General features: G+C 41.1%; 1 protein-coding gene across 1 annotated transcript in view; it reads left to right on the top strand.

The window, feature by feature from the left end:
- The window catches only part of KSR2 (kinase suppressor of ras 2), a 530,220-nt gene that overhangs the window by 187,768 nt on the left and 314,817 nt on the right, over window positions 1–27,635 (top strand). The window contains exon 6 of the mRNA XM_033953868.1: window positions 10,461–10,642. Coding sequence (XP_033809759.1) covers window positions 10,461–10,642 — 182 coding nt within the window. The remainder of the gene's footprint in view (window positions 1–10,460; window positions 10,643–27,635) is intronic.

Below are 27,635 nucleotides of genomic sequence, written 5' to 3'. Positions count from 1 at the left end.
CAGTGTGCTTGTATGCCTAGGGGCCCTTGCTGAATTAATCCTGCCCTGCCCTCTGTACACATCTGTTCCTCATTTCATAGTGGACAAAATAAAAGAACTGAAGTTGGAGGCTCAGCCCTCCACGTCTCAATATATTGCCATGAGCTGTTCTAATGCTTTGACATCCTTTTTTCCGGCACATCCAGATCTCATGGCTCTGATTACTGAGCAGTGGGAGACTCCAGAGGAGAGTTCCTTCAGATTCATGAAAACTATGGCTAAATTATATCCTATGGTGCTGGAATTTCAGCAGCCGAAGGTGGATTCAGCGGTGACTCAGGTCACTATGCGCACTGCCCTCCCTAGTGAAGGAGGGGTGATGCTGAAAGATTCTCAGGACCGCAGGGTGAATATGGTCTTGAAGAAGCTTTTTAAAGTGGCTTCTTCGAGTATTAAGGCTGCAGCAGCTGCCTCGTTTGCCCGGATCCTTCAACGGAAGAGGACACCTGCCACCAACTGCTGTTTGAGGGGGTGAATTATGTGGCAAATGTCTTATATGACCTTATATGCCACTGGGCTGGCAATTTGGCCTCTAAGGTGACCCTAAGCAGACTTCCTTTTAGGGGACAAATGCTTTTTGGAAAGGGTTGGCTAGCCGCCCTTCGTCCCTCCCAGAGGAATTTCACAATTACATGTACCAGTAAATCTGATTAATATGGGCAGACTAGATGGCCATTTGGCCTTTATTTGTGTCATGTTTTTAACCATTCTGACTGACAAAAAGTTGGGCAGGTGACTTCTAGGATTAATCCAAATGATTATACAGTTAGGTTTATTGCAAATAACTCAGTGTAAAATCTTGCATGCTTCAAGGACATAATATTCTCATATGGTGATTATGTTGTCCATGGACACTACTATGTGCACTTTCATATTTAAAATATTTAGGCCGTGCCCATACCACGTGTGTGCTGGTGCCTTCCTGTCCATCAGTTCTTCGTTTTCCGTGGAGCTGAGAAAATGTGTCTTCAATTTTCTCTTCAGCACATCAGCCTTCCCAGCCTCATCTTCAGTGTTCCCTCTTAATTTGTTGTTTTTGTCTTGTTCCACTATTTTACCTGACTTTGTTTCATTTTGACCTTGTGCTCAAGGCAGTGCGCCAGAAGAGTAAGTAGTGGATCAGCACACAGCAGGAAGTGCTCAGCCAAACACAGAAAGGACTTCAGCAGGCACTTTAATTAGGCAGTAACTTCAGCACAAAATTATAATCCCAGAAAGGTAACATTCAAGCAGCAGAATTATATTGTCAGCAGAAGCAAAATGCCACAGTCCCAATAAATTTTACATGCAAAATCAGAAAACCCTGGATAGATCTCAGATAGGAACCAAAACAAAGAGCAGCAGTTTAATCACTTAAGCAAACAAAAAGGGTTTACGCTCTCTTAACTTTTTTTGAAACTTGGGGACAGTTCCCATATCTTTCCCTGATAGGCTCCAATAAAGTCTTTAGACGAAAGCCTAGAATAAAACAATGTTCCAAAGTTCTTCAGGGCTAAGCACACTTCTCAACCCCTAATCCAAATAAAAATAAATCTCTGGCTGATAGCAGGTCACAGTTTGAATAACACGCATAAGAACATAAGAATTGCCGCTCATGCGGCGGTCCCTAGGTCAAAGACCAGCACCCTAACCGAGACTATCCCTAACAGCGCCCGTTCTTGTTAACCAGGAACTTGTCTAACTTTGTCTTCAGTCCCTGGAGGGTGTTTTCCCCTATAACAGCCTCCGGAAGAGCGTTCTCTAGTCTTCACAATCTATCTTGCTCTACAAGTTTATTAATCACACATATGTGAAAAGGGAATTCTACCCTTCCCCCTCCTCCCTTACAAATCGCTCTCAACTCAAACACAACTTAGGCATTTGCCTCAGCAGGGGGTTGCCAGCAGTCTAAAGAAACAGTTCCATAAGGCTTATAGACATTCCCCACAAAAGTACCTTCAAGAAAGTTCCATTTCTTCTGAAGGATTATTAGCAAACTCAATTCTGCCCTCAATCTCAGGAAGCTTCCTTTGGACAGACATCTTCTCACTTCCAGGGGAACTTGGAAGCCCTCAGAAACCCTGGCCCAGAGTATGTTTGGCCCTTCCTCACAGGGGAATTGAGGGGGTTAACCTTCCCCAGTGTATCCTGCAGATTCACCCCAGCTCTTTACCCTCTCTGTGACAGGGACTGCATTTTGGGGCCAATGCCTGCATTCAGGAAAGCTGCTCTCTGTATGCTGCCTTTCTGAGAGGAATAATGGAGGAAGATAAACCTGCTTCTGGGCTTATGTGTGCCTCCATCAGAGCCTTCAGGCCACTCTGAGTCCCTATTTTCTCTTGGGAGCAGTTACTTGACCTCCCCAGGCCATCGAGTGCTTTGACTTAGCATCAGTCTTTTTCCTTTCCATGTAAAAGAGGGTACCTGGTGGCTTTAAGAAATGTTAAACCATTTCAGGCTCTGACCCACGTAATTGGTGTGTCCGGTGTTGGTGTGTCCGGTGTCTGGCTCCTGAACATTGGGATATTCGCTATGCTCTCTGTCTACATGTAAAAGATGTCACTGAAAGCCTGGAAACTTCAATTTGAAAAACTTTTCGGTACCACATTGGCATCGACATCGAGCATGGTGGGAGGCTCGGAACCCCTCCTACTTCGACTTCAGAAAATCTCTCAAAACTTACATATTCACCAAATAAGACCCCTAGCGGCCCCACCCGCTCTCATTTCTCCTCCCCCCCCAGCTCTCTACCCCCTTTATAGCTTCTCTCTTCCCTTTCTTCAACAACCTCCCTCCATCCTCTGTCAATTTCGGTTTTTACTTGTTACTTAATTGTTTATTTATTTGTAAATCTGCTTGAAAACGTAGATCCTATTCTAATTGATGTAAACCGATGTAAATTGATGTAATTAACTTGTTACTTAATTGTTTATTTGTTTGTAAATCTGCTTGAAAACATAGATCCTATTCTAATTGATGTAAACCACCTAGAACTCACTGGGTATGGCGGTATATAAAAAATAAAATTATTATTATTATAAGGCGTCCTGTGACTCAGGGATCAGAATTGGTGTTGAATGCATCGACAGTGCATTTAGAGTGTCGGGAATCAGGCTTCTTATAGAGACAGAACTCTACTTCCTCTTCCTGGGAGGGATGTGTGGCCTAGTGGTTAGAGCTGTTGTCTCAGCACCCTGAGGTTGCGAGTTCAATCCCAGCCTGCGTCACTTAACTTGTCATTGCCCCAGATACAGTTAGATTGTGAGCCTGCCAGGACAAATAGAGAAAATACCTGATTACCGTATATAAACCAGGAGCCAGTCAAGAAGCCACTCAGCACCAAGCAGCAGCGCCAAAGTGTGCTCCTGCTTGGTGCCACTCTGCTGCTGAAGAAACCACAACTCACGGCAGCCACCAACTGACTGACCATGTTAGCAGCGGGGCAGGAGTGCGGAAAACTCACTCCTGCCCGCTGCACCTCTGGACCACCAGAGATCGGCAGAGGAGGTACGATAGGGAGGGAGGGGGGCTGGGCGCAGAGCCTGACAGGAGAGGGAGGGAGGGAAGGAAGGAAGGGAGGGGGCTGGGCGCAGAGTAGAGAGTTACATGGGGATAGAAATCTCGCCCGTCCCCACCACTATCTCCTTTGTCCCCACCCGACCCTGTGAGGAATCTCCATCCCTGCTCGACCCTGTGAAGAATCTTCTCTGTCCCTGCCCGTCCCCGCCATAAAAATTACCTGTCCCCATAAAAAGCAGCAATTACTTTTGATAGTTTTGATTATTTTCTTTTTAAGTCTTAGTTTATTTAAACCAACACTAAAATATAATATAAACATAACAGTGAAAATAATAAGAGATGCATACATCACCAGAAAGAATAGGAATAGACGTTAGGGGTAATTTTCGATAATAAACTTACTTTTCACGACCATATTAGTAACATCATGAAAACTACTTTTTACAGATTACGTAAAATTTGCTCTATTTTAAAATTTCTATGTCCCAAGTCACTTAACATTCTGATTCACTCTTTGGTGATGTCTAAAATAGACTATTGCAATTCTCTATTTAAAGGAATTGCTTTACATGAAATAAAACGTCTTCAAATTATACAAAATGCATCAATTAAATTAATAACCAAATCCAGAAAATCCGATCATGTAACACCACTTCTTAAAAATGCTCACTGGCTTCCAGTTATTCACAGAATAACTTTTAAACTTTGTATAATCATCTTCAAAACTCTATATAATATGACCGCCACTTTTTTATTTAAGTTATTAATTCCATACTCTGTAAGGAGAATTTTAAGATCTAACGATCAAAACTTGTTGTCTATTCCTTCACTGAAAAGTATAAATACGAGAAGGCAATTTATTTTTTCATGTACTGCACCACAGACTTGGAATGCCCTCCCTATTTTTTTAAGGGAGGAGAAGGAATTCGGAAAATTTAAAAGTAACTTAAAAACTTTTCTTTTTAAAGATGCCTTTGCAAACTGATTTTATTATGTTACTACTCCATTTTATTTTATTACATTTTTTTTTTTAACTACTACCCTTGTGTATTTTCCCTGAATGTCTCTTCTTTACTTTAATGAATTGTATTTCACCCCTCCTTACCTAATGTTAAGAGTATGTTAAACAATGTAATTTAGTCTTTTAAATATTCGTATGTATTGTACTGTTACCTAACAAATGTAAATTTTAATGTGTACATCGCTTAGAAGCTTGATTAAGCGATTCATCAAGATACCTAATAAACTTGAAACGTTAGGTCATGTGACTGTAGGGTCGACCATTTCTTGTTAAAAAAAATAAGAATTGGATTTTTTGGGCAATATAAAGCTCATATCTGTAGAGCAGGGTTGTCCAAGTCCCTCCTCGAGGGCCACAATCCAGTCGGGTTTTCAGGATTTCCCCAAAGAATATGCATTAGATCTATTAGCATACAATGAAAAGAGTGCATTCAAATAGATCTCATGCATATTCATTGGGGAAATCCTGAAAACCCTACTGGATTGCAGCCCTCGAGGAGGGACTTTGACACCTCTGCTGTAGAGCAAACAAATCTGGTTCCACTATCTGGCATAGGTAACTTGTGAGAGACCTTCCAAGATCCACATATGGTTTTTAATGCAGCAATGAGACTCAAACAATACAGCATCAAAATCATTTAAAGCAGAATTGAGAGAGGCACTTTTCAGGACAATGGTTGCATAAGAAAAATGTGTCAAAACTGAACTGGAAACCCCAAAACAAACTCAGCAAGTACTTCATTTTGTACTAAACACAATTGGTGGCATTATCATGAGAGGGGTCTGGGCCTCCCACTTTCAGCTTAGCCACCTCAAAAAGAACATCTCCCTTGCCGTAGCTGGTGGGACATTTTTGTTTTTCCATCATCTTGGTCCCAGTTTCTGCTTTTGTCTATCTTCTATTAATTCTCTTTCCAGGCCTCGGGAATCCCGGTTCCATCCCCGTGGGAGTCCCATGAGCCTGGGGGGGGGATTCCCGTGAGCCTGGGGGGATCTCCTCAGAAGTGCCGTAGACTTGAGGGGATCCCCATGGGATTCCTGCAATCCCTGTTCCCATGCAGGCCTCTAGTGCAGAGCCTGACAGGGGAGGGAGGGAAGGAAGGAAAGGAGGGAGGCTGGGCGCAGAGCCTGACAGGGGAGGGAGGGAAGGGGATGGGTGCAGAGCCTGATAGGGGAGGGAGGGAGAGAAGGGGGCTAGGTGCAGTGCCTGAAAGGGGAGAGAGGGAGGGAGGGAAGGGGGCTGGGTGCAATGCTTGGCAGGGAGGGGGCTGGGTGCCGAGCCTGACAGGGGATGGAGGGAAGGGGGCTGGGTGAAGAGCCCGATAGGGCAGAGCACTTGAATATTAAGCTGCTCGACTTATATTCGAGTCAACAATTTTTTTCCTCCTTTTGGGGGGTGGAAAATGGTGGTCTCTACTTATATTCAGATCGACTTATATTCGAGTATAAATAGTACTATTCTGCCTAGAAACTGACTGATAATGCGAAATATAAATCTTATAATTAAATCAATCTATTTCTCACAAATCAAGGGACACGGCATGTAAGAAAGCTAAGAAGCAAAAACATTCATTCGTCCCCTTCTAAGAATGGAACTGCATCCTCCCAAGTGTCGAATTCCTTGATGCATATTAACCATCAACACACTGAAGATGACTTGCTGAGTTGATGGCATGCTGAGCTGTTTGCAATGAGGGTCGGATCAAGCTTTTCTATTGAAGCAGAGAGCAGAGAATCCCATTCACCTTCAAACAGTCTGCATATACTTCTGCATATCAGATGTTATGCTTTCTCAGTCATATGTTGTCAATGGTACATGCTACTTCATTGGGTTCAGTTGAGGGAGATCTTACCTCACCAATTTGCTTGACTTCTTTGAAGGTGTGAATAAACATGTGAATAAAGGTGAGCCAGTTGATATAGTGTATCTAGCTCCTGAGAAAATTAAAGTGTTATGGGATAGGAGGCAAAGTTCAGTTGTGGATTAGAAATTGATTGTCGGATAGGAAACAGAGGGTAGGGTTAAATGGTCATTTTTCTCAATGGAGGAGAGTAAACAGTGGAGTGCCACAGGGGTCTGAACTGGGACCAGTGCTATTTAACTTATTTATAAATGACCTGGAAATCGGAACGACAAGTGAGGTGATTAAAATTGCTGATGACACTAAACTGTTCAAAATTGTTAAAACGCATGCGGATTGTGAAAAATTGCCGGCAGACCATAGGAAATTGGAAGACTGGGCGTCCAAATGACAAATGAAATTTAATGTGGACACATGCAAAGTGATGCACATTGGGAAGAATAACCTGAATCACAGTAACCGGATGCTGAGTGTCAGCCTAGCATTGCTAGCAATCAGCATTTTGGTTGCCCTAACCAATGTCAGCAAAGGCCTATGGGACATTATATCAATCTGACTCTGGAATGTTGATGCAGTTAGACCCTAAATGCTCCTGCACAGAATTCACATACACTAAGCATCAAGCCAAACTGGATTGTTTAGCAAGAAGATAGACTACTTGAATGGGACAAAGAAGCCAGAAACTAATCCCATCTACCATACCTGCAAGTATCACACCTTCCTCATCATAGTAACATAACATAGTAGATGACAGAAGATAAAGACCCGAATGGTCCATCCAGTCTGCCCAACCTGATTCAATTTAAATTTTTTAATTTTTTTCTTAGCTATTTCTGGGCAAGAATCCAAAGCTCTACCCGGTACTGTGCTTGGGTTCCAACTGCCGAAATCTCTGTTAAAACCTACTCCAGCCCATCTACACCCTCCAAGCCACTGAAGCCCTCCCCAGCCCATCCCCCACAAAACGGCCATACACAGACCGTGCGTCTGCCCAGTACTGGCCTTAGTTCAATATTTAATATTATTTTCTGATTCTAGATCCTCTGTGTTCATCCCACGCTTCTTTGAACTCAGTCACAGTTTTACTCTCCACCACCTCTCTCAGGAGCGCATTCCAGGCATCCACCACCCTCTCCGTAAAGTAGAATTTCCTAACATTGCCCCTGAATCTACCACCCCTCAACCTCAAATTATGTCCTCTGGTTTTACCATTTTCCTTTCTCTGAAAAAGATTTTGTTCTACGTTAATACCCTTCAAGTATTTGAACGTCTGAATCATATCTCCCCTGTCTCTCCTTTCCTCTAGGGTATACATATTCAGGGCTTCCAGTCTCTCCTCATACGTCTTCTGGCGCAAGCCTCCTATCATTTTCGTCGCCCTTCTCTGGACCACTTCAAGTCTTCTTTCGTCCTTCGCCTGATACGGTCTCCAAAACTGAACACAATACTCCAAGTGGGGCCTTACCAATGACATGTACAGGGGCATCAACACCTTCTTCCTTCTACTGACTATGCCTCTCATTATACAGTCCAGCATCCTTCTGGCAGCAGGCACTGCCTTGTCACACTGTTTTTTCGCCTTTAGATCTTCGGACACTATCACCCCAAGGTCCCTCTCCCCGTCCGTGCATATCAGCTTCTCTCTTCCCAGCATATACGGTTCCTTCCTATTATTAATCCCAAAATGCATTACTCTGCATTTCTTTGCATTGAATTTTAGTTGCCAGACATTAAACCATTCCTCTAACTTTTGCAGATCCTTTTTCATATTTTCCACTCCCTCTTCGGTGTCTACTCTGTGCCTTTTTGCAGATGATACTAAGATTTGTAACACTTTCCCTTCTAACCCTTCAGCAATGTCACTCACAAACATATTGAACAGGATCGGCCCCAGCACCAAACCCTGTTTCAAACAGTTTACAAATTATAAACAGAAAGATACTGGGAAATACAATAGTTTTTCTGTACTCACAGCACCTATTCTCTCTCATTCACAAGAACACAGAATCAGTCTCTGTAAAACTTATTTTCTACCATTGTAATGCTTAATTGTAACATTATGAATCTTGCTTTTTGGTAATATTATATATTCTTTATGCAATCATTTCTGGCTGTGTGCTTGTCATTTGATTCTACTTCCTGGTGAATCTTCTGTGAGGAATTGAACTCGGGACCGCAGATTGTAAGGCCGCTTCAATCATAACCCCTCCAAACCTTACATTTTTTTTGGGGGGGGGGGTCTAACCTTATATTAGGGTCCACCTTGGGGATTAGCGCCCAAGAAAAAGATCCGGGTGTCATGGTAGACAATACAATGAAACCTTCCGCCCAATGTGCGGCTGTGGCCAATAAAGCAAGCAGGTTGCTAGGAATTATTTAAAAAGGTATGGTTAACAAGACTAAGAATATTATGCCCCTGTATCGCTCCATGGTATGACCTCATGGAGGAGTGTGTGGCACAGTGGTCGGAGCTACAGCCTCAGCACCCTGGGGTTGTGGGTTCAAACCCCACGCTGCTCCTTGTGACCCTGGGCAAGTCACTTAATCCTCCATAGCCCCAGGTACATTAGATAGATTGTGAGCCCACCTGGACAGAGAGGGAAAATGCTTGAGTACCTGATTGTAAAAACCGCTTAGATAACCTTGATAGGCGGTATATCAAATCCTAATAAACTTGAAACTTGAAACTCATCTGGAGTATTGTGTTCAGTTCTGGTCTCCTTATCTCAAGAAAGATATAGTGGCACTAGAAAAGGTTCAAAGAAGAGCGGCCAAGATGGTAAAAGGGATGGAACTCCTCTCGTATGAGGAAAGACTAAAACAATTAAGGCTCTTCAGCTTGGGAAAGAGACGGCTGAGGGGAGATATGATTGAAGTCTACAAAATCCTGAGTAGAGTAGAATGGGTACAAGTGGATCCGTCAAAAATTACAAAGACTAGGGGAACACTTGATGAAGTTACAGGGAAATACTTTTAAAACCAATAGGAGGAATTTTTTTTCACTCATAGAATAGTTAAGCTCTGGAACGCATTGCCAGAGGATGTGGTAAGAGCAGATAGCGTATTTGGTTTTAAGAAAGGTTTGGACAAGTTCCTTGAGGAAAAGTCCATAGTCTGTTATTGAGAAAGACATGGGGGAAGCCACTGCTTGCTCTGGATCGGTAGCATGGAATGTTGCTACTCATTGGGTTTTGGCCAGGTACTAGTGACCTGGATTGGCCACCATGAGAAGGGGCTACTGGGCTTGGATGGGCCATTGGTCTGACCCAGTAAGGCTGCTATTATGTTCTTATGACACATTTTTACCTCAGAGTTCCACAGTGCATCCTATCGACCAAATGGTCTCAAGCCACTGGACATCTATCTGTTCCAATCCAAGCCTCCATCACTCTCTTCAATGGTGGATGATTCCTCACAATCTCACTTGAGGTCTTCTCTTTGAGACCCCCACAGATACTTCAATGATAGGATAGGGTACAGTCAGTGCTCTTATATTGGGGCATTTTTTTTTATAGTAGTGGCTTGAAGGGTCTCAGCCTTTAGAGCCACTGTTACTAAACATGTGAAGGTCAATTTTATAATGCCCCTTGTGTGTGTAAATGTTTTGAGTATGTGTGCTTACCTGTGAAAGTGCCAGTAGGGGACCTAAGTGGTGTTTTGCAGGTGCTGTTCTGTAAACAGTACTCCAAGTTGGGCACCATTTATAGAGTAGCACATAACAGGATCTGCGCCCAACTTTAAGTTGGCATGTAAATTAGATGCAGATTCCCCAAATTCTATGATATGATGTGCCCCTCACCCACCCATGCCTCTCCCATAGTCAAGCCTCTTTTTCAGTTTCGTGCTATAGAATATCACTTAGCAAGATGTGTGTGCAAATCCAAATTGTTGTCAACTAGAGCCAGTAATTATAGCACTCAGTTATTGTTGCTAATTGTCACATTAGTCAATTGAATTGCATGTAGAAATTGGGCACACGCTTAACTGTAATATCCTGAGATTCTTTCTTCTAACTTTGACCCCATTTTAATTTTTTTACAGAACAAAGAAAAAGGGCAAGCCCTTGAACTTGAAGATTCACAATAGTGTTGGGAGTTGTGAGAACATACCTTCACAGCGCTCTCCTCTCCTTTCAGAACGCTCCCTACGTTCCTTCTTTGTGGGGTACCCGCCTTTCCTGCCATCTACACCTCCTGTCCACACGGAAACTGCATTCTCAGCAAGTAAGCGTGTGTATCTCAGACACATCTCAAGCTGGGATTGTCCAGTAGATAAGAGGCTCTTTCACTAAACAGTGGTAAAAATGAGCAGTTACTAAACACTATTTATTCAAGCTATTTGGTAATGTGTTACTGCAGAGAATGTTTTTTTTTTATTTCTAATTTTACAAATGTTCCCATAAACACAGGGTGATATCATCAGGACTATATCTAAGAATAAGTTATAACATAGAAGAAACCCCCCCAAATTGTACAATAATCATTCCTCCTTAGAAACCTAACTTTAAGAGGAGAGTGGTTATAAAGATAACGAGTTCCTAAAGAAGAAATCAATCAAACACACCATATACTTTAATCAAGTCCAAAAAAGCAAAGAAAATATACTCACAACACAGGATTCAAGGAAAGAAAATGAACAAATATGAATAAATTCCCCTGTTATGTGTATAAATATACACCAATAAATTAAGGAACTAAATGGTTAGTTAAATAGTTAAATATAAGACAACAAAACCATTAAAGGATCAAGCTGAATTGTAGAAAATTTTTTCTTTCACCTATGTTAAACTGACAGGGACAAGCCTCAGATAACAGAGTAATGTGCGGCTAAAATGAAGAAGTGTTGCTAAAAACTTTATCTCTGACAGCGGGTGTAAATTTGTCCCACGAACACAGGCCTCGTCGGAAGACAGAAAATATAAAGTAACCACTTCGGTTTCAAAAAGACCAAAATATACAAGCTTAGGGGCTCATAATCAAAAGAGAAAAACGTCCAAAAAGTGGCCTAAGTCGGCACTTGGACGATCATAAATGAAAGACGTCCAAGTGCTGATATGTTTTGGACGTATTTCTAAACGACCTAGGCCTTCACAGTGCCGCTGAACGACCATAGCTAAACGGGTCATTTCAGGAGGAGTGTCAAGGGCGGGATTTGGGCGGGACTTAGTCGTACTGCATGTATAACCGAAAGTTTTACAACAGAGCCTAGACGGAACTTGGACATTGTGACTTAGACCATTTAAAACATGGTCTAAGTCACAAAAAGTCAAAACCAAAACACACCATAAAACTAGCACCAAAAGTGATAATTTTATAAATATATGAAGGGGAGCCTCAGAGACCTTGAAATTAAGCAATCAAATACCAGAATTCCAGATCAATAAGTATCTCAATCATTGCATAGATGTTAGAGATACTTTAGATTTTTTATAAACTTTTTTCACCTTAAATATATAATAAATATAAAAAAAAGATAGTGCCATAAATTTCAAAATCACTTATCTTAGTTTATGTGATCAACAGCACTGCATTGTAAAACCCGTCGAGGCCTCCGTTTCACCCAAGTCGATTTTGTCAGAGGTTAAAGTCTTAGCGGTACCTAAATATTGAATAGATTGATCAGTATTATTTAAAACAACTTAGTTTTAGTCAAAATAATCTTAATTTCAAGTGCTTAACTTAAAAATAGCAACTTACGGAACACAGCTTCCTCCGTGGCTCAAAAGAATTGAATTCAAAATGGCGCTGTCAGCTTTGAATGCTGAGATTTTATACACAAAAATCTGAGCCATTCTCTTCACATATATTGAATTGAGAGTCTATTTTCATTCAAATGCAAACATCAATGCAGTGGGTAACTGAGAAAGTATTCATACAAATGCAACAAGAGAATTGTTATCCCGTTGCTACAATTCTCTTGTTGCATTTGTATGAATACTTTCTCAGTTACCCACTGCATTGAGATTTTATACAGCCAATCATGGTGAATTATGTCACTGATTTTAAAAAACATAAACCAAAATGAATTTGAAAATATTGGAGATGTTGAAAAGATGGTTTGTCATATTCTAAATTAATTGATTAATTGTTGAAAAGTTTTATTATACTTTAAAGTTTTATCATGCTTTAAAGTTAATAATAAATTGACCAATCGATCCTGTCATTAAGTCCATGAGGGGACAAAGTTTGTAACGTAAAAATCCAAAAACTTTCACAACGTTTTAAAGCTGCAATTCTGTTGCCTCCTCTGTTGTTCTTTTTGATCACTTCAATAATAAAACCTTTAAGGTTATTGAATGTATGAGAAGATTCAATGCAATGTTGTACTAGAGGTTCTTTAATAATAGCTCTTTTGATGTTCAATTTATGTTCTGCAAGACGGGTCTTAAATAGTCTTGTAGTCATGCCCACATACATCTTGGGACATGGACATATAATTATGTATACCACATGATCGGTTTGACATGTACTGAAGTTTCTTAGTACATAAGATTTTTGATTCTTAGGATTGATGAACTCTTTGATTTGGAGAGAAACTTCACAAACAGAACAATGACCACACTTAAAATGTCCATTGGGTAATATCTTGATTGATGCATACAAAAGAGCCAAATTTAACAACAGAGAGCTATTACTATCAGATTCCAACAACTCTTCTTTGGAATCTGATCATGTGATCACTTGCGTTCTAAAACATTCCACATTGAGTTTTGAAATTATTAAAATTATTAAAAACAGAAGGGACATTGTGCAATCTCTCCCTGGTTTTCAACAAACTAATTTAAGACTAGCATTTTCTAGAGGTAAGAATTTAAAAGAATTTTTGAATCAAGGAAATTACATTGATACACTTTTTGAAGTACCTAAAGCACCAGTGCACTTTAAAAAGTTTAAGCACTTTTTTGCTGCTGATCCTGAGTATTGAGTTGAATTGTAGTTCTTTTTTAACAGTCTTTTTAGAAAACCCCTAACTAGTCATGAGATAGTATTGAGTTATAAGGGTTTTAAAAAAAATTTAATGTAGTATTAAAATTTGATGAAGTGTTTAAGATCTAGATTAGATTAAACAATAAGATAATAATAAGGAATTGATTTATGAATTATTAATAAAGTAATCAATTAAGTAATGTAATGAATTTATAATTTAAATAATAGTAGGGAGGACGGGTTCAAGCCGGTGATGTCATCTGGAGTAAAGAGAAAAGACTCTTTCTTCTCTTGGAAGAAATTCCAGTATGAAATAAATCACTCCGTTATCTGAGGCTTGTCCCTGTCAGTTTAACTTAGGTGAAAGAAAAAATTTTCTACAACTCAGCTTGATCCTGTAATGGTTTTTGTTGTCTTATATGTAAATATACACCCCCATACATTCTACCCGGTCTTCCAGTGTACACTTCTTCAGTAAAATATACTCTATGTAAAATATGTGTCCATTTACGGAGTAATGATATGTGCTAGTACTTTGAATATTTTTGCATGCCGCTTCCTATCTTCTATGCATAAAAATAGAACTGTCAAAAACCCCACTGGCTGAAAGATAAGGAGAATGCTTACCTCAAAATCTTCATTTCCACTACTAGATATGTCAAGAGGTCTAGCAGCATTCTCCAAGATGCTGTGCCTTTCACTCTGTACTTGTCATTTTTTGTGGCAAAAATAAGTAGGGGCATCAGAACTACAAATTCATATAGACAGGTAAAATCAGAACTGGATCAACTTATGTGTAAAATCTGGGGGCTGCAGGGATGGCTTTGAAAGGGCAGCATAGCTTGTGTTGCTCTGGTAACACAACCATTCTCAATTCTTGCATAGTGTGTTGTCGGTGCTAAGGCCAACCACCTTCATATCCTAGAGAACTGTGAAATTGCAGGCCTCCTATGCCCTGCTGCTAGTGAAGGTGGATAATGTAAAGGAACAATTTGCTTAAAAGATGGTCTCATGTCATCAAATTCAGGAACAAATTCCAGTTAAGGTTTTATCTCAGTGTGTTGCCCTGCTTTTGGTTCAGAAAATGAAACAAGTATTTAGATGTTGGGCTGGCTCAGCCCATTTGTAAAGACCTAGCTCACCTTTACATAGCAGGTCTCTACAATAAGATATTTTTACATCTTGCTGAATTAAGCAGAATCCATATAAATAGTTCATCCCTCATTAAATTTATTGTTCTGTTTGTTCTTCACAAACTGCTGTGGGTGGGGTTTTTTTTTGTTTTTTTTAAAATAATAGTGGTTGACTGAATCTCCTGACTGCAGCAACAGCTACAGCAGAGTAAGTCAGAGGAAGAACTTTTAATAGAAACATGATGATGGCAGATAAAGGCCAAATGGCCCATCTACTCTGTCTATCCGCAGTAACCATTATCTCTTTCTCTCTCTGAGAGATCCCACATGCCTATCCCAGGCCCTTTTGAATTCAGACACAGTCTCTGTCTCCACCACCTCTTCTCTGAGACTGTTCCATGCATCTACCACCCTTTCTGTAAAAAAGTATTTCCTTAGATTACTCCGGAGCCTATCACCTCTTTATTCTATGTCATCTCATTCCAGAGCTTCCTTTCAAATGAAAGAGACTCGACTCATGCACATTTAAGCCACATACAGTAGGTATTTAAACGTCCCTATCATATCTCCCTTCTCCCGCCTTTCCTCCAAAGTATACAGATTGAGAGCTTTAAGTCTGGCCCCATTCGCCTTATGAAAAAGATCACTAACCAGTTTTGTAGCAGCCCTCTAGAATGACTCCATCCTATTTATATCTTTTTGAAAGTGTCGTCTCTGGAATTGCACACATAAGAAAATAAGCATTCCCTCTGCTCGGGCAGACCAGAGGTCCATCTTGCCCAGTAGTCTGCTCACGCAGTGGCCCATCAGGTCCAGGACCTGTATAGTAATCCTCTATCTATATCCTTCTATCCCCTTTTCCTTCAGGAAATTATCTAATCCCTTCTTGAACCCCAAAACTGTACTCTGTCCTATCACACCCTCTGGAAGCGCATTCCAGGTGTCCACCACCCTTTGGGTGAAGAAGAACTTCCTAGCATTGGTTCTGAATCTGTCCCCTCTTAACTTTTCTGAATGCCCTCTCGTTCTTGTACTTTTCAAAAGTTTGAAGAATCTGTCCCTCTCCACTTTCTCTATGCTCTTCATGATTTTGTAAGTCTCTATCATATCCCCTCTAAGTCTCCGCTTTTCCAGTGAAAAGAGCCCCAGTTTCTCTAGTCTTTCAGCATATGAAAGGTTTTCTATACCTTTAATCAATCGCGTTGCTCTTTTCTGAACCCTCTCGAGTATCGCCATATCCTTCTTAAGGTACGGGCCTCACAAGAAATTTATACAATGGCATTATTTCCTCCCTTTTCCTACTGGCTGTTCTTCTCCCTATGCACCTGAGCATCCTCTTGGCTTTGACTGTCATCTTTTCTACCTGTTTTACTACCTTAAGATCATCAGACACAATCACCCCCAAGCCCTGCTCTTCTTTCATACACAAAAATCTAAAGCCCTCCCTCACCCATCGATCACGCATTCATACTCAATCTATGAATGCTCCTATAGTGCCTCATTGCATATTGGTTAATCATTCTTTTCAAGACTTACGCTGGTTTATCATGGAGCAGGCGTTTGAGGATTTCCAGGGGGACAAACTAATCTGGCTCCAGCGCAGGGAACAATTTTGGATCTTTGAACTCCAAACTTTGTCTCCAAAAGGTCTGAACGATTATATTGAATGGCAACATACTTACTGACTTTGGAAGCTTAAGTTCAGTTTACATTTACACCATGATGTTCATGATTGTTCCTTCCGATGACCTCTGACCAGCTGATGCGTCAGCTGACTTTTTCCACCTATCACATTTGAGTCTGCAGTTTAAATCGGAGGCGTCCTCTCCGGTTTAGTGCCATTTCTTCCTTGCCTTACCAGCTTTATCAACAAATTTGAAATATCCAGCACAGTCCAGTTCCTGAGGAAGGGGGTGTACACCCCCGAAACGGAGTCCCGTTGGACGAAGACACTGCCTGCTGACTAAACACACACGGAGAAGCTAAGTTCTTCCAGTTGTGTTTTTTTTGCTTGGTTAGATTTGGACACTAGTTTTCCTTTTGGCCCCCAGATTAGGGGAAAGAGATGAATTCTATCTTTATTTATAATTGATGTGTGTTTTTTCATATATTGTTTTTCACACATAGCACTTTTTGTTGTGCACATTAGTTATTCACACGGAGAGAGCCCGGGGATGTTTCGCAGTTAACACCTTTTTGAGTGTAAACCTGCGGCAGCTTGTCCCTGGATTTTCCAGGGGTTGCTGTGTGACTGAGGGTTCTCCCGTTAAAAAATCAAAATTTAATACACAGTTGGCTAGTTTGAGCAATCAGCAGACCTCATCTCTTTCCCTTAATCATTTTGCCTTCTTGGGGTGAGGGAGGGCTTTAGATTTTTGTGTACTTACACCTCCACTCTTTATAGGGTTCCATTTTTGTTCTGAGAGACTTCTTTCATACACAGCAGTACTTTGCCCCCTATACTATACCATGCTCTTATATTTTTGCAGCCCAGCGTATCATTAAAACAGTTGCCAATTTCTTGACCATTCTTCAAGCTTTGCTGGATTCCACCTCATATTATGCACACCCTCTGGAGTGTGTACCCTATTACACAGTTTGTTATTGTCCGCAAAACTACAAATGTTACCAGACAGACCTTCCGCATTATCATGCTCAAAGATGTTAAAAACAGCCAACCCAAGGACAGATCCCTGTGGCATTCCACATTAATACATGCAGCTTTCGTGTGGTACCCTGTCCAAGATGTGTTGCAATAATTATCCCAGGTCAAGCAGGTAGCATATTCTCACATATGAGTAATGTCATCCGCGGAGCCCTGGTATGGACAGTTGCAAAAGTGCACTGGCATTTTAAGAACTTTAGAAAGTTCGTGACTGACCACACCGTGCATGCGTGAGTGTCTTCCCACCCGACGTAGGTGTGAAGCTCCTCAGTTCTTAGTTTTCTGCAGAACTAAGAAGTCGTGTTTTTAAACGTTCCTTCATTTATGCCTTTTGCCTTCCGCTCACGCGCATTTTATTTTAATTTTTAGTCTATTATCTACTTTCTCTCGTTTCTTTTTGTTTGTAAAAAAAAAAAAAAAAAAACCCTGAGTTTTTTCTTTTCTTCACCTCACTTTTCCTTCACAGGCGTTCGGTCGGCAGGGCCTCTTCACTTGCCTCAGCCTTGGCTTTAATTATGGCTGAGATGGTCTCCCTGTTGATTTCCTGCCTGTTCACGGGATTTTTGTTAAGTAAGGCAGGTGCTGTGGGCACTTTTTCAATCAGTTGTTAATAAGACATCGACATTGAAGACATAGACATTGGTGTTGGAGGAGTTATGTCATCGTCGCAGGCCATTATGGCATCGAGTTAATTTATGCCAACCTTACAGCAATCACTCTTGCGGCTCGCCTATCTTCCATCGAGGGTCGCATCTTACCCAAGTCACCCTCTTCGAGGTGAGCCGCAACACTAATGGTAGCAGCACAGAAGCCTAAGCCACCAATGTTGCAGGTCATTCTGGCTTCGAGTCCATTCATGCTGACCAATCGACCATTCCTCTAGTGGCTCCTGCCTTCTCCATTAACAGTTGCATCAGTCACTCTCTTCGGAATGGGCTGAGGGCACCAAGGATACCGCCAAAATAGCTAAGGGAGCCGGTGTTTTTTCTCTTCAGGAGCAGCTTGAGTTTTTTTTCCTGACCGACTGCTTCGTTACTGGGCCAGCCTGAACATGACGCGGCTATCTGGTACCATCGATGCTTCATCGATGCACCATCATGGTCCCCGGTACCGGTTATCTTGACTTTCCAGTCATGCATCGCAACATCATTCCTCCTGATGCTGTTTCAGTTTTTCGAAGCATGTTTCTTCTCCATGTCCTGAGAAGCGCAAGAACCCTGCAGAAGTTTCGTCATTGTCATCAAGCCAACACCATTCCAAGCAGCATTTTTTATCAATCTTTAGTGACTCTAATCTTTGATTTGATTACAATGTGGACATTTCTCATTTGATTACAGAGGCTTCTGGTTCTCCTGAGGCACAATCTCCTTGGAAGCCTCCTCCTAGAGAGACATCTTCTATAGAGAGTTTTTATTTTTGCTATATGGACACGGACTATCCTGTCAACTTTGCAGTTTTGTTCCTGCTGTTTTTCTGATGATTTTTTTTTACAGTCTTTAGTTTCAGCTCAGCCTTCTCTACAACTCTTCAGACTTCACCTAACTGGTCTCCTTCAAGGCTTCTTCACCTGGGAGACCTTTCTTTTTCTCCTTCTGGACAATTAGACCTTATATTCTCCATACCAAGGTCTGTGCTTCATCTTGATCTTATGGAGGTTTCTCTTTGACTTCTGGTGCACCCTGCATACAGAACATTCCTCAGTTTCTATTTGCGTGGTATCATCACCATTGAACACTTCTGTTGCTCGGCCTTGCTTCCCTTTTCAGGGTATCAAGGGCCTAATTGTCATACCTATCTAACTGTTTGGTTACTTAATGCTTCTTCCTCGTAAGAGGTGAGCACCAGCGATTCAGAAAAGTTTTTCTTTAATAGTTGGGCTTCGTTTTCTTTTTTCCCAAACCTCAACTCCGACTCCTTTGGGTTTTCTAATTCATTGTAGTTATGATCGCTACCGCTCTTCTTGGAGTTTTTCTTCTCTCAACAAAACCAGACTACTTTAATCCAGCTTTGTTTTACATTCTTCTCCTTCCATCCTTCTTGCCTAGGCAACTGACATTTTTTCTTACCTGTCATGGCCTTCACAGTCCATATAACCCTATTCGAGAAGCTTCCACTTGGGTCGCTTTAATGGTTCCTGTCATACTGGTAGTCAACGCTTTTGACCATGATCTCAACACCTGCTAGTTGCATTGTCTTTTTCCAAAGACTCTGCAGTATTGGATACATCTCATCAGGGTTTTTTTGTTCCACTCATCTTCCTTCTTGGGATTCATCACTTAGTGTTTGGAGAGCTCATCTAATAGTCTTTGCACTTCATGCCATCCTTACACTCTCATGGCATTTCAGTATGCAGTGTCGATTCATGTCATTCTAGTGCACGGTACACTGAAAAATAGGTGGAAACTCTTATAAGTGTCCAAAAAATGAGTAACTCAAACAATATGTGTGGAACACTTTATATTGTATATAATGTGATTAAAACAGAGGAAAAAGGACCTCAAAAAACCCCAGGATCATAATCAATAAAGTTATAACCAAACGGGGTTAGGTTTTCATCACCGGTCCAAAACCCCTGTGTGAACTATTTAAAATATTTTTTTTACTTGTTTTTATAATGCAATATGTGATATATAATGATATTTAAATATTGTGATTTAAAATCTCTCAAATTGCTAAAGAGCAAGTTAAAGCTGGCAGATTTGTTTTCAGGCTTTCTATAATGTGAAATAGACCAAGCACTTATCGTAATAGCCCAACAGAGGCCCAACCGTTTCGCTCAACGGGCTTCTTCAGGGGTAACGATAAGAAATACGGTGCCGGTACACACTTTGCTCAAAATTTCTTAAAAAAAGAGAGAGAAAAATAAAGAACATTATATCAATGTTTTTACGACAAATAAGGACATATTCATTTTGATAACGTAATGATATTATGACTGCTGATGCTACATGTTAGAATATTCTGTTAATGAACCAAATAGAACCGCAAGCATCAAAACAAACAATACAATGCAAATATTATTTAATAAAATGTATAACTTGCCTACAGTATAGCTGCAAATTATTTTGCCAGCAACAATTGTAAAACAAGATGGCGCCCGAATTTAAACAGGACGCCGAGATTTTTTTAACCAATCAAATTCTTGAATGACGTCAAGAATGATGACGCTGTATATACTTAACTCTGAGAAAATTTTAAAGGTAAACTAACGTCTGTGTTCAAACAAGACGCTAAGACATTGTTAACTTATCTAATTGATAGTACATATGTTTAAAAGTGTATGATTAGAAAAAAAATATATTTTGAATCAGTCAAAAAAACTGAAAACATGATAATAAAGAAAAATTAAATCTGAAAACCCATATTGCAACTTTCATAATTAAAACTGAAAAAATATATATATAAGGGCAAAAAACAGGAATAAAAAATATATAAATGGTTGAAGACTAATGTTATATATGAAGACAAAATCAGAAAAAAGCATGCCATTCAATATGGCTATTGAGTCCTTGGGGTTCTAATGTATGTAATCTCGAGATCCACAGTTGTTCACGGCGTAATAATTGCTTATTGCGATCTCTTCCCCTTGCAGATTTCGGAATATGATCAATCACCCAACATTTGAACTGATGGAATTTATGGTGAAATTCTGAACAATGGGCGACCAAGGGTGCTTCAGTTCTTATCCTTTTGAAATTAGAGCGATGTTCAGTTAATCTGATCTTGAGACTTCTGATGGTCTTCCCAACATAAAGTTTATTGCAGGGACATAACAAAAGATAAACAATATAAGTACTATTACAATTGCTAAAAAAATGTGTAGTGTAAAGTTTATTGTCAAATGGATTGATAAAATGATCGGATTGCAACATGATCTCACAGGGGAAGAATCTTAAAGAGCTGTTGAGCCCGTCAGAATTGAAGACTACCACATCAAAGACATCTATTTTAAAGGGTCATTATAAATGTGGTCATTGCTTAAACTGTGAGATCATGTTGCAATCCGATCATTTTATCAATCCATTTGACAATAAACTTTACACTACACATTTTTTTAGCAATTGTAATAGTACTTATATTGTTTATCTTTTGTTATGTCCCTGCAATAAACTTTATGTTGGGAAGACCATCAGAAGTCTCAAGATCAGATTAACTGAACATCGCTCTAATTTCAAAAGGATAAGAACTGAAGCACCCTTGGTCGCCCATTGTTCAGAATTTCACCATAAATTCCATCAGTTCAAATGTTGGGTGATTGATCATATTCCGAAATCTGCAAGGGGAAGAGATCGCAATAAGCAATTATTACGCCGTGAACAACTGTGGATCTCGAGATTACATACATTAGAACCCCAAGGACTCAATAGCCATATTGAATGGCATGCTTTTTTCTGATTTTGTCTTCATATATAACATTAGTCTTCAACCATTTATATATTTTTTATTCCTGTTTTTTGCCCTTATATATATATTTTTTCAGTTTTAATTATGAAAGTTGCAATATGGGTTTTCAGATTTAATTTTTCTTTATTATCATGTTTTCAGTTTTTTTGACTGATTCAAAATATATTTTTTTCTAATCATACACTTTTAAACATATGTACTATCAATTAGATAAGTTAACAATGTCTTAGCGTCTTGTTTGAACACAGACGTTAGTTTACCTTTAATATTTTCTCAGAGTTAAGTATATACAGCGTCATCATTCTTGACGTCATTCAAGAATTTGATTGGTTAAAAAAATCTCGGCGTCCTGTTTAAATTCGGGCGCCATCTTGTTTTACAATTGTTGCTGGCAAAATAATTTGCAGCTATACTGTAGGCAAGTTATACATTTTATTAAATAATATTTGCATTGTATTGTTTGTTTTGATGCTTGCGGTTCTATTTGGTTCATTAACAGAATATTCTAACATGTAGCATCAGCAGTCATAATATCATTACGTTATCAAAATGAATATGTCCTTATTTGTCGTAAAAACATTGATATAATGTTCTTTATTTTTCTCTCTCTTTTTTTAAGAAATTTTGAGCAAAGTGTGTACCGGCACCGTATTTCTTATCGTTACCCCTGAAGAAGCCCGTTGAGCGAAACGGTTGGGCCTCTGTTGGGCTATTAAGATAAGTGCTTGGTCTATTTCACATTATAGAAAGCCTGAAAACAAATCTGCCAGCTTTAACTTGCTCTTTAGCAATTTGAGAGATTTTAAATCACAATATTTAAATATCATTATATATCACATATTGCATTATAAAAACAAGTAAAAAAAATATTTTAAATAGTTCACACAGGGTTTTGGACCGGTGATGAAAACCTAACCCTGTTTGGTTATAACTTTATTGATTATGATCCTGGGGTTTTTTGAGGTCCTTTCTCCTCTGTTTTAATCACATTATATACAATATAAAGTGTTCCACACATATTGTTTGAGTTATTCTAGTGCATGGACATTCGAGTTTAGTTGAACTGTATCGATTACTATGGCAGACTGGGTCCCTCTTTCTTTGTCAGGACACCCAGAAATTCTGACACTTGGCAATTACTCTTCACATCTTTGTAACAGCAATCTGCAACTCAGCAGGATTTTTCAACTTCACAAATTGACGATCAACTCTCCTTCAACTCCTTTCTCAGTAGGGGATTCCTCATATTGACTTGTTTGCATCCTCTCTCAACCACAAGTTACCCTCTTCAACTCCAGGCAGTATTTTCTTCTTTGGTCAAGTAGTATTACAAAATTTATTTTCCTAAACGCCAACACTCCCACCATCCCATTCTGGTTAGCTTGGAGGTCAGCTATATGTGGGAATATGCTGCCTGCTTGTCCTGGGATAAAGCACAGTTACTTACCATAACAGATGTTATCCAGGGACAGGAGGCAGCTATTCTCACAACCCACCCACCTCCCCTGGTTGGCTTCTTAGCTGGCTTATTGAACTGAGGAGCTGCGCACCTATGTTGAGCGGGAAGGGACTCGCACATGCGTGGTGTGGTCAGTTGCAAACTTTTTAAAGTTGTTAAAGTGGCAATGCATTTTTGCAGCTGTCCGTACCAGGGCTTTGTGGCTGATGTCACCCATATAAGAATATCTGGCTGCTATCCCTGGATAACACCTGTTACGGTAAGTAACTGTGCTATATACAATGTAAAAGAAACAGCACATAAATCAGCAGAAAATTAGTCATAGGTAAAAGAAAGCCAATGAGGACTATGACAGTCACAAGAACCAACCAACTTTTCACAATGAGAGGGGGGGTGCTAAACCCAATGGAATTTGCCCTGCCTCCAACACAAAGAGTTTGCTCAATATTCGGGATGCTCATGCACCCCCCAGAGCTGGGGCTTTTTACACGTAACCCATAGTGCTAGTAGCGTTCAGGTGTGTCAGATGAGTTCAGTGGCTGAAAAGGTAGGTCTTAGCCAGAGATCTGGTACTGCTGAGTAGCTCAAACAGTGAACCACCATGCTATAACTTGATGTTTTCAGTTACGAGCACTGATGCTGTGCACCAAGATGATACTTACATATTAATGTACAGCGCTGTGTACATCTAGCAGCACTATAGAAATTATAAGTAGTCGTAGTTTTTGCAGATACAGTCAAACCTCGGTTTGCGAGTGTTTTGTAAGACTAGCATAACAATCCAGCAAATTTGAACTCACAAAACGAGCGTTTACTCAAGAAACGAGCACGTATGCACGCGTTACGTATAAGCACAAACAACGATGATGTGCTGCGCTCATCAACATTGTGCATGTTTATATATAATGCACACATACGTGATGTTTTAGTGGGATGGCGCTCGGCTACGTGGGCTCAGGGTTCTCCAAAGTGGTGTGGAAAGGGAGGCTGGTGGACGGCAGAAGCATCACCCTGAAGCGCATCCATCGGGAGGGCAGTGACATGTGGCGCTGCCTGCAGCTGTACAAGGACCCCGAGGGTTGCCAGCATCTGGCCACCTACAAACTGCTGATGGAAGTCACCCTGCTGAAGGGGCTGCGGCACCCGGACATCATCCAGGCAGGTACCCACTGGGCCATCCCTCGACACTTCCTCCCAGTTCCTTATAGCACCTTATAGAAAACCTTTTGGGTTGTGGAATGAATCGTCTGAGTTTCCATTATTTCCTATGGGGAAATTTGCTTTGATATATGAGTGCTTTGGATTACAAGCATGCTTCTGGAATGAATTATGCTTGTAAACCAAGGTACCTCTGTATAGTGGTACCTCGGTTTACGAGTGCACCGGTTTGTGAGTGTTTTGCAAGACGAGCAAAACACTCAGCAAACTTTTGTCTCGTAAACCGAGCACTGCCCTGATAAATGAGCACAGCAATGGTGGCCCAGGGGTGAGTACCTGCCTACGGGTGCTGCAGCGCTTTCAAAGTGGTGGCTTCTTCCCTCGGGGTCCCCGTGTGGCTGCCCTCCTGCTTCGGCCGATGCCTCTGCCGTCCGTCAACACCTCCTGGCTCCCGATCCAAGCCAGCCGCCATTCTGAACGAGCATGCGCGCGGTCTCGCTTCTCCTCTCCTCAGTCAGCTGCTGCCCCAACAACACGCTCACCACATACAAGCATGCTGACGGATGGCAGAGGCATCAGCTGAAGTGGGAAGGCAGCCACATGGGGACCCTGAGGGAAGGAAGCCACCACTTTGGAAGCGCTGCAGCACCCGAAGGCAGGTACTCACCCCTGGGCCACCATTGCAAACTTTGGTTGTGGAACGAATCTTCTGAGTTTGCATTAAGGCCTATGGGGAACTTTGCTTTGATAAACGAGCGTTTTGCATTCGAGCATGATCCTGGAACGGATTATGCTCATAAACCAAGGTACCACTGTATATGAAAGAGTGGTTGTTGCACTATGCTTTTCTGAGGTTTGTTCCTTCCAATTAAGATTTTTGTGTTTACATGGTGAAGTAAGGGGAATATGTTCTAGCCTATTAACACTTTACTAGCCTCCTATATTTGAATGATTAAAATACCGCCATTTACACACATTCTTAGCACCTAAACTATGTAGCTTCTTACAAAATTACCCCTAAGTGACCCCAAATTCTACAGTCAAATAACATAATTTTTTGACAAGGTAAAATGGCTAGGAACTCAGCTGGGATCCTGAAGGATCAACTATATAACAAATATGAAGAAGCATGCAAAAGAGAAATACTTGAAAACCTTTTGGTAGAATATGCAAACTAGGAGATGATCAGGTTCTTGAAGTCAAAATGGCCCAGGGACAAATTTTCCCTGTGGTATCTCTCTATTCCTGTTCCGTCCCCATGAACTCTGTCCCTATCCCTGCCCCATTCCTGCAAGTTCTGTCCTCATCTGCACAAGCCTTGGACACTTTAAAATCATAAGTGTTCAAGGTTTGTGTAGTTAAGAAAGCGCTTGCGGGGACAGGATGGGAATGGGGACGGGGACAAATTTGTCCCTGTATCATTCTCTATAGAGATGAACTCACTTAAGTGCTCCCTGCCATGAACAAAGACATTAATTCTGATGTGAAGTCAACTGACCATCACATGTCCTATTTATATTCTGATAGCATGTGCATTCTTGGCCTGCTCAGCCAGCTATGCTAGCAGCTGTCTTCTCTGTGAAACTACCTTCAGCTTTGACAGATGTTCTGATTTGATTCTCCAAGGATGAAAGCAGGCAGCTCAGTGGACATGGGGGGCGAGGAGGTAAATTGATAACAGGGCACCTATAAAAAGGCAGCATGGGGTCCAATATGCCTTTATAAATAGGCTTCCAGATCTGTCTATATATTCTTACAGAAATTTATACTTGCTGCAAAAAACTAAGTTATGCTGCTACTCTATGCACATACTTTAAATTAAGCTTTATGCAAATTTAAATAAAAAACATCATTAAAATGAAGGAAATAGATTAAAAATAACAAAAAAAATACTCATATATTTATACAGTTTGTGCATATGCTGCTTTCCAGGCCTGCTCTGTCCTCACTGCTCTGGAAATGTCTATTCATAGATCACTATAAATATGTGAGGAATTCTTGGTGTCTGCACTCGTTTGCATATATTTCCCTTGCATGTTTATAAGAGCCCCTTTTGGAGGTCATTTTAAAAAGTTGTTTCTGGGTGTAGAGCTGTTATACACAAACAAAAGAGCTTTTCTAAAATTATGCAGAGGTATACAAAATATGGGGCCCTTTTAATAAGCTACATTAAGCGTTCATGTGAGCCAAACACGGCGTGAAATGGTATACTGTGAGATGTGCTCAGGTGATATGTAGTAACTGCCAAATATATGCTGCTAACCGCATGCTAAAACTATTTGTAATTTTTTGAGGGTGTGTGTCAGGGATGTGGAGAGTCGGTGCTCCTGCGCTAAGTAGTAGGCAGGAAGAACACGTGAGCCTTTAGTGTTTAAAAATGGCCATGCACTTATGGCATCATTCTTCACCCAGAGAGTGGTAGAAATCTGGAATGCTCTTTCAGCGGCTGTTTAGGGGAAATCACCCTTCAGGGATTCAAGAAACAGTTGGATAAGTAAGGCTAGACTCAAATAGGGCACTGTTCTTTGACCTAAGGGCTGTGAGCAGATTGCTGGGCACGATGGACTACTGGTCTGACCCAGCAGCGGCAAATCTTATGTTCTTATTAGCACATGTCAAGTAACAAAAGCAGAAAAGGCCTCCAAACATGGGTTAGCATCCAAACTCTATTGAAAGACCCGACAAAGGCAGAATGTCTGCATCAGCAGTCTATTAAAAACAATGTATATCTACTATAATAAACACTAAGCGCGCATGTGCACTCTTACCTGCGTGATTCGTGATCAGTAGGTCCGTGGCTGGCAGGAGTACGCATGCACGCCTACAAAGGTCCCTGCGGTCTTGCCGGCTCCCTTACACATCGCCCGGCGTGGCTCCCCCCTCAATAAGTAAGTTGTTCATTGGCGCACCCCCCACCCCTCCTCGCCGCACCTGAACCCCTGTTGACCCTCCCATCCGAGCCTCCCACCGCAAGACAACCAAAAACCTCTAGACTCCATCAGCATCCGCAGCACTGTAAACATGCTGCTTCGTGGCCTTCTACTGCCCTGATTTTCTCTGCCATATCCCTGAGACACGGCAGAGGAAATCACGGGCAGTAGAAGGCCGCAAAGCAGCGTGTTTAGAGTACTGTGGACGCTGGTGGTTTGTATGTCGTCTTGAGGTAGGAGGGTCAGATGGGAAGGCCAGTGGAGTCAGCTACAGGGCGGCAGTAGTGGCGGGGGGAGGGGGAAAAACAACGGTTCTACTGCACAGGGGGATGGGATAGAAAAATACCGGCTTCTACTGTACAGGGGGATGGGGGGGGGGTAGAAATTGAAAGATGCTGCTCAAGGGTTCTACTGCACAGGGGGATGGGAGGGAGGCAGGCAGGCTGGCTTCAGGGGGGTGGGGGTGGGACAAATTCTGGAAGGTAGTGAGGGGAACATAGGAAGGAGGCACTGGGGGCATTAAGAACATAGGGAGGGGAAC

The sequence above is a fragment of the Geotrypetes seraphini genome, chromosome 8 (assembly GCF_902459505.1).
Source record: "Geotrypetes seraphini chromosome 8, aGeoSer1.1, whole genome shotgun sequence".
NCBI classification, from domain to species: domain Eukaryota; kingdom Metazoa; phylum Chordata; class Amphibia; order Gymnophiona; family Dermophiidae; genus Geotrypetes; species Geotrypetes seraphini.
Note: the sequence above shows the minus strand (reverse complement) of the source record. Positions and strands in the feature narration are given on the sequence as shown.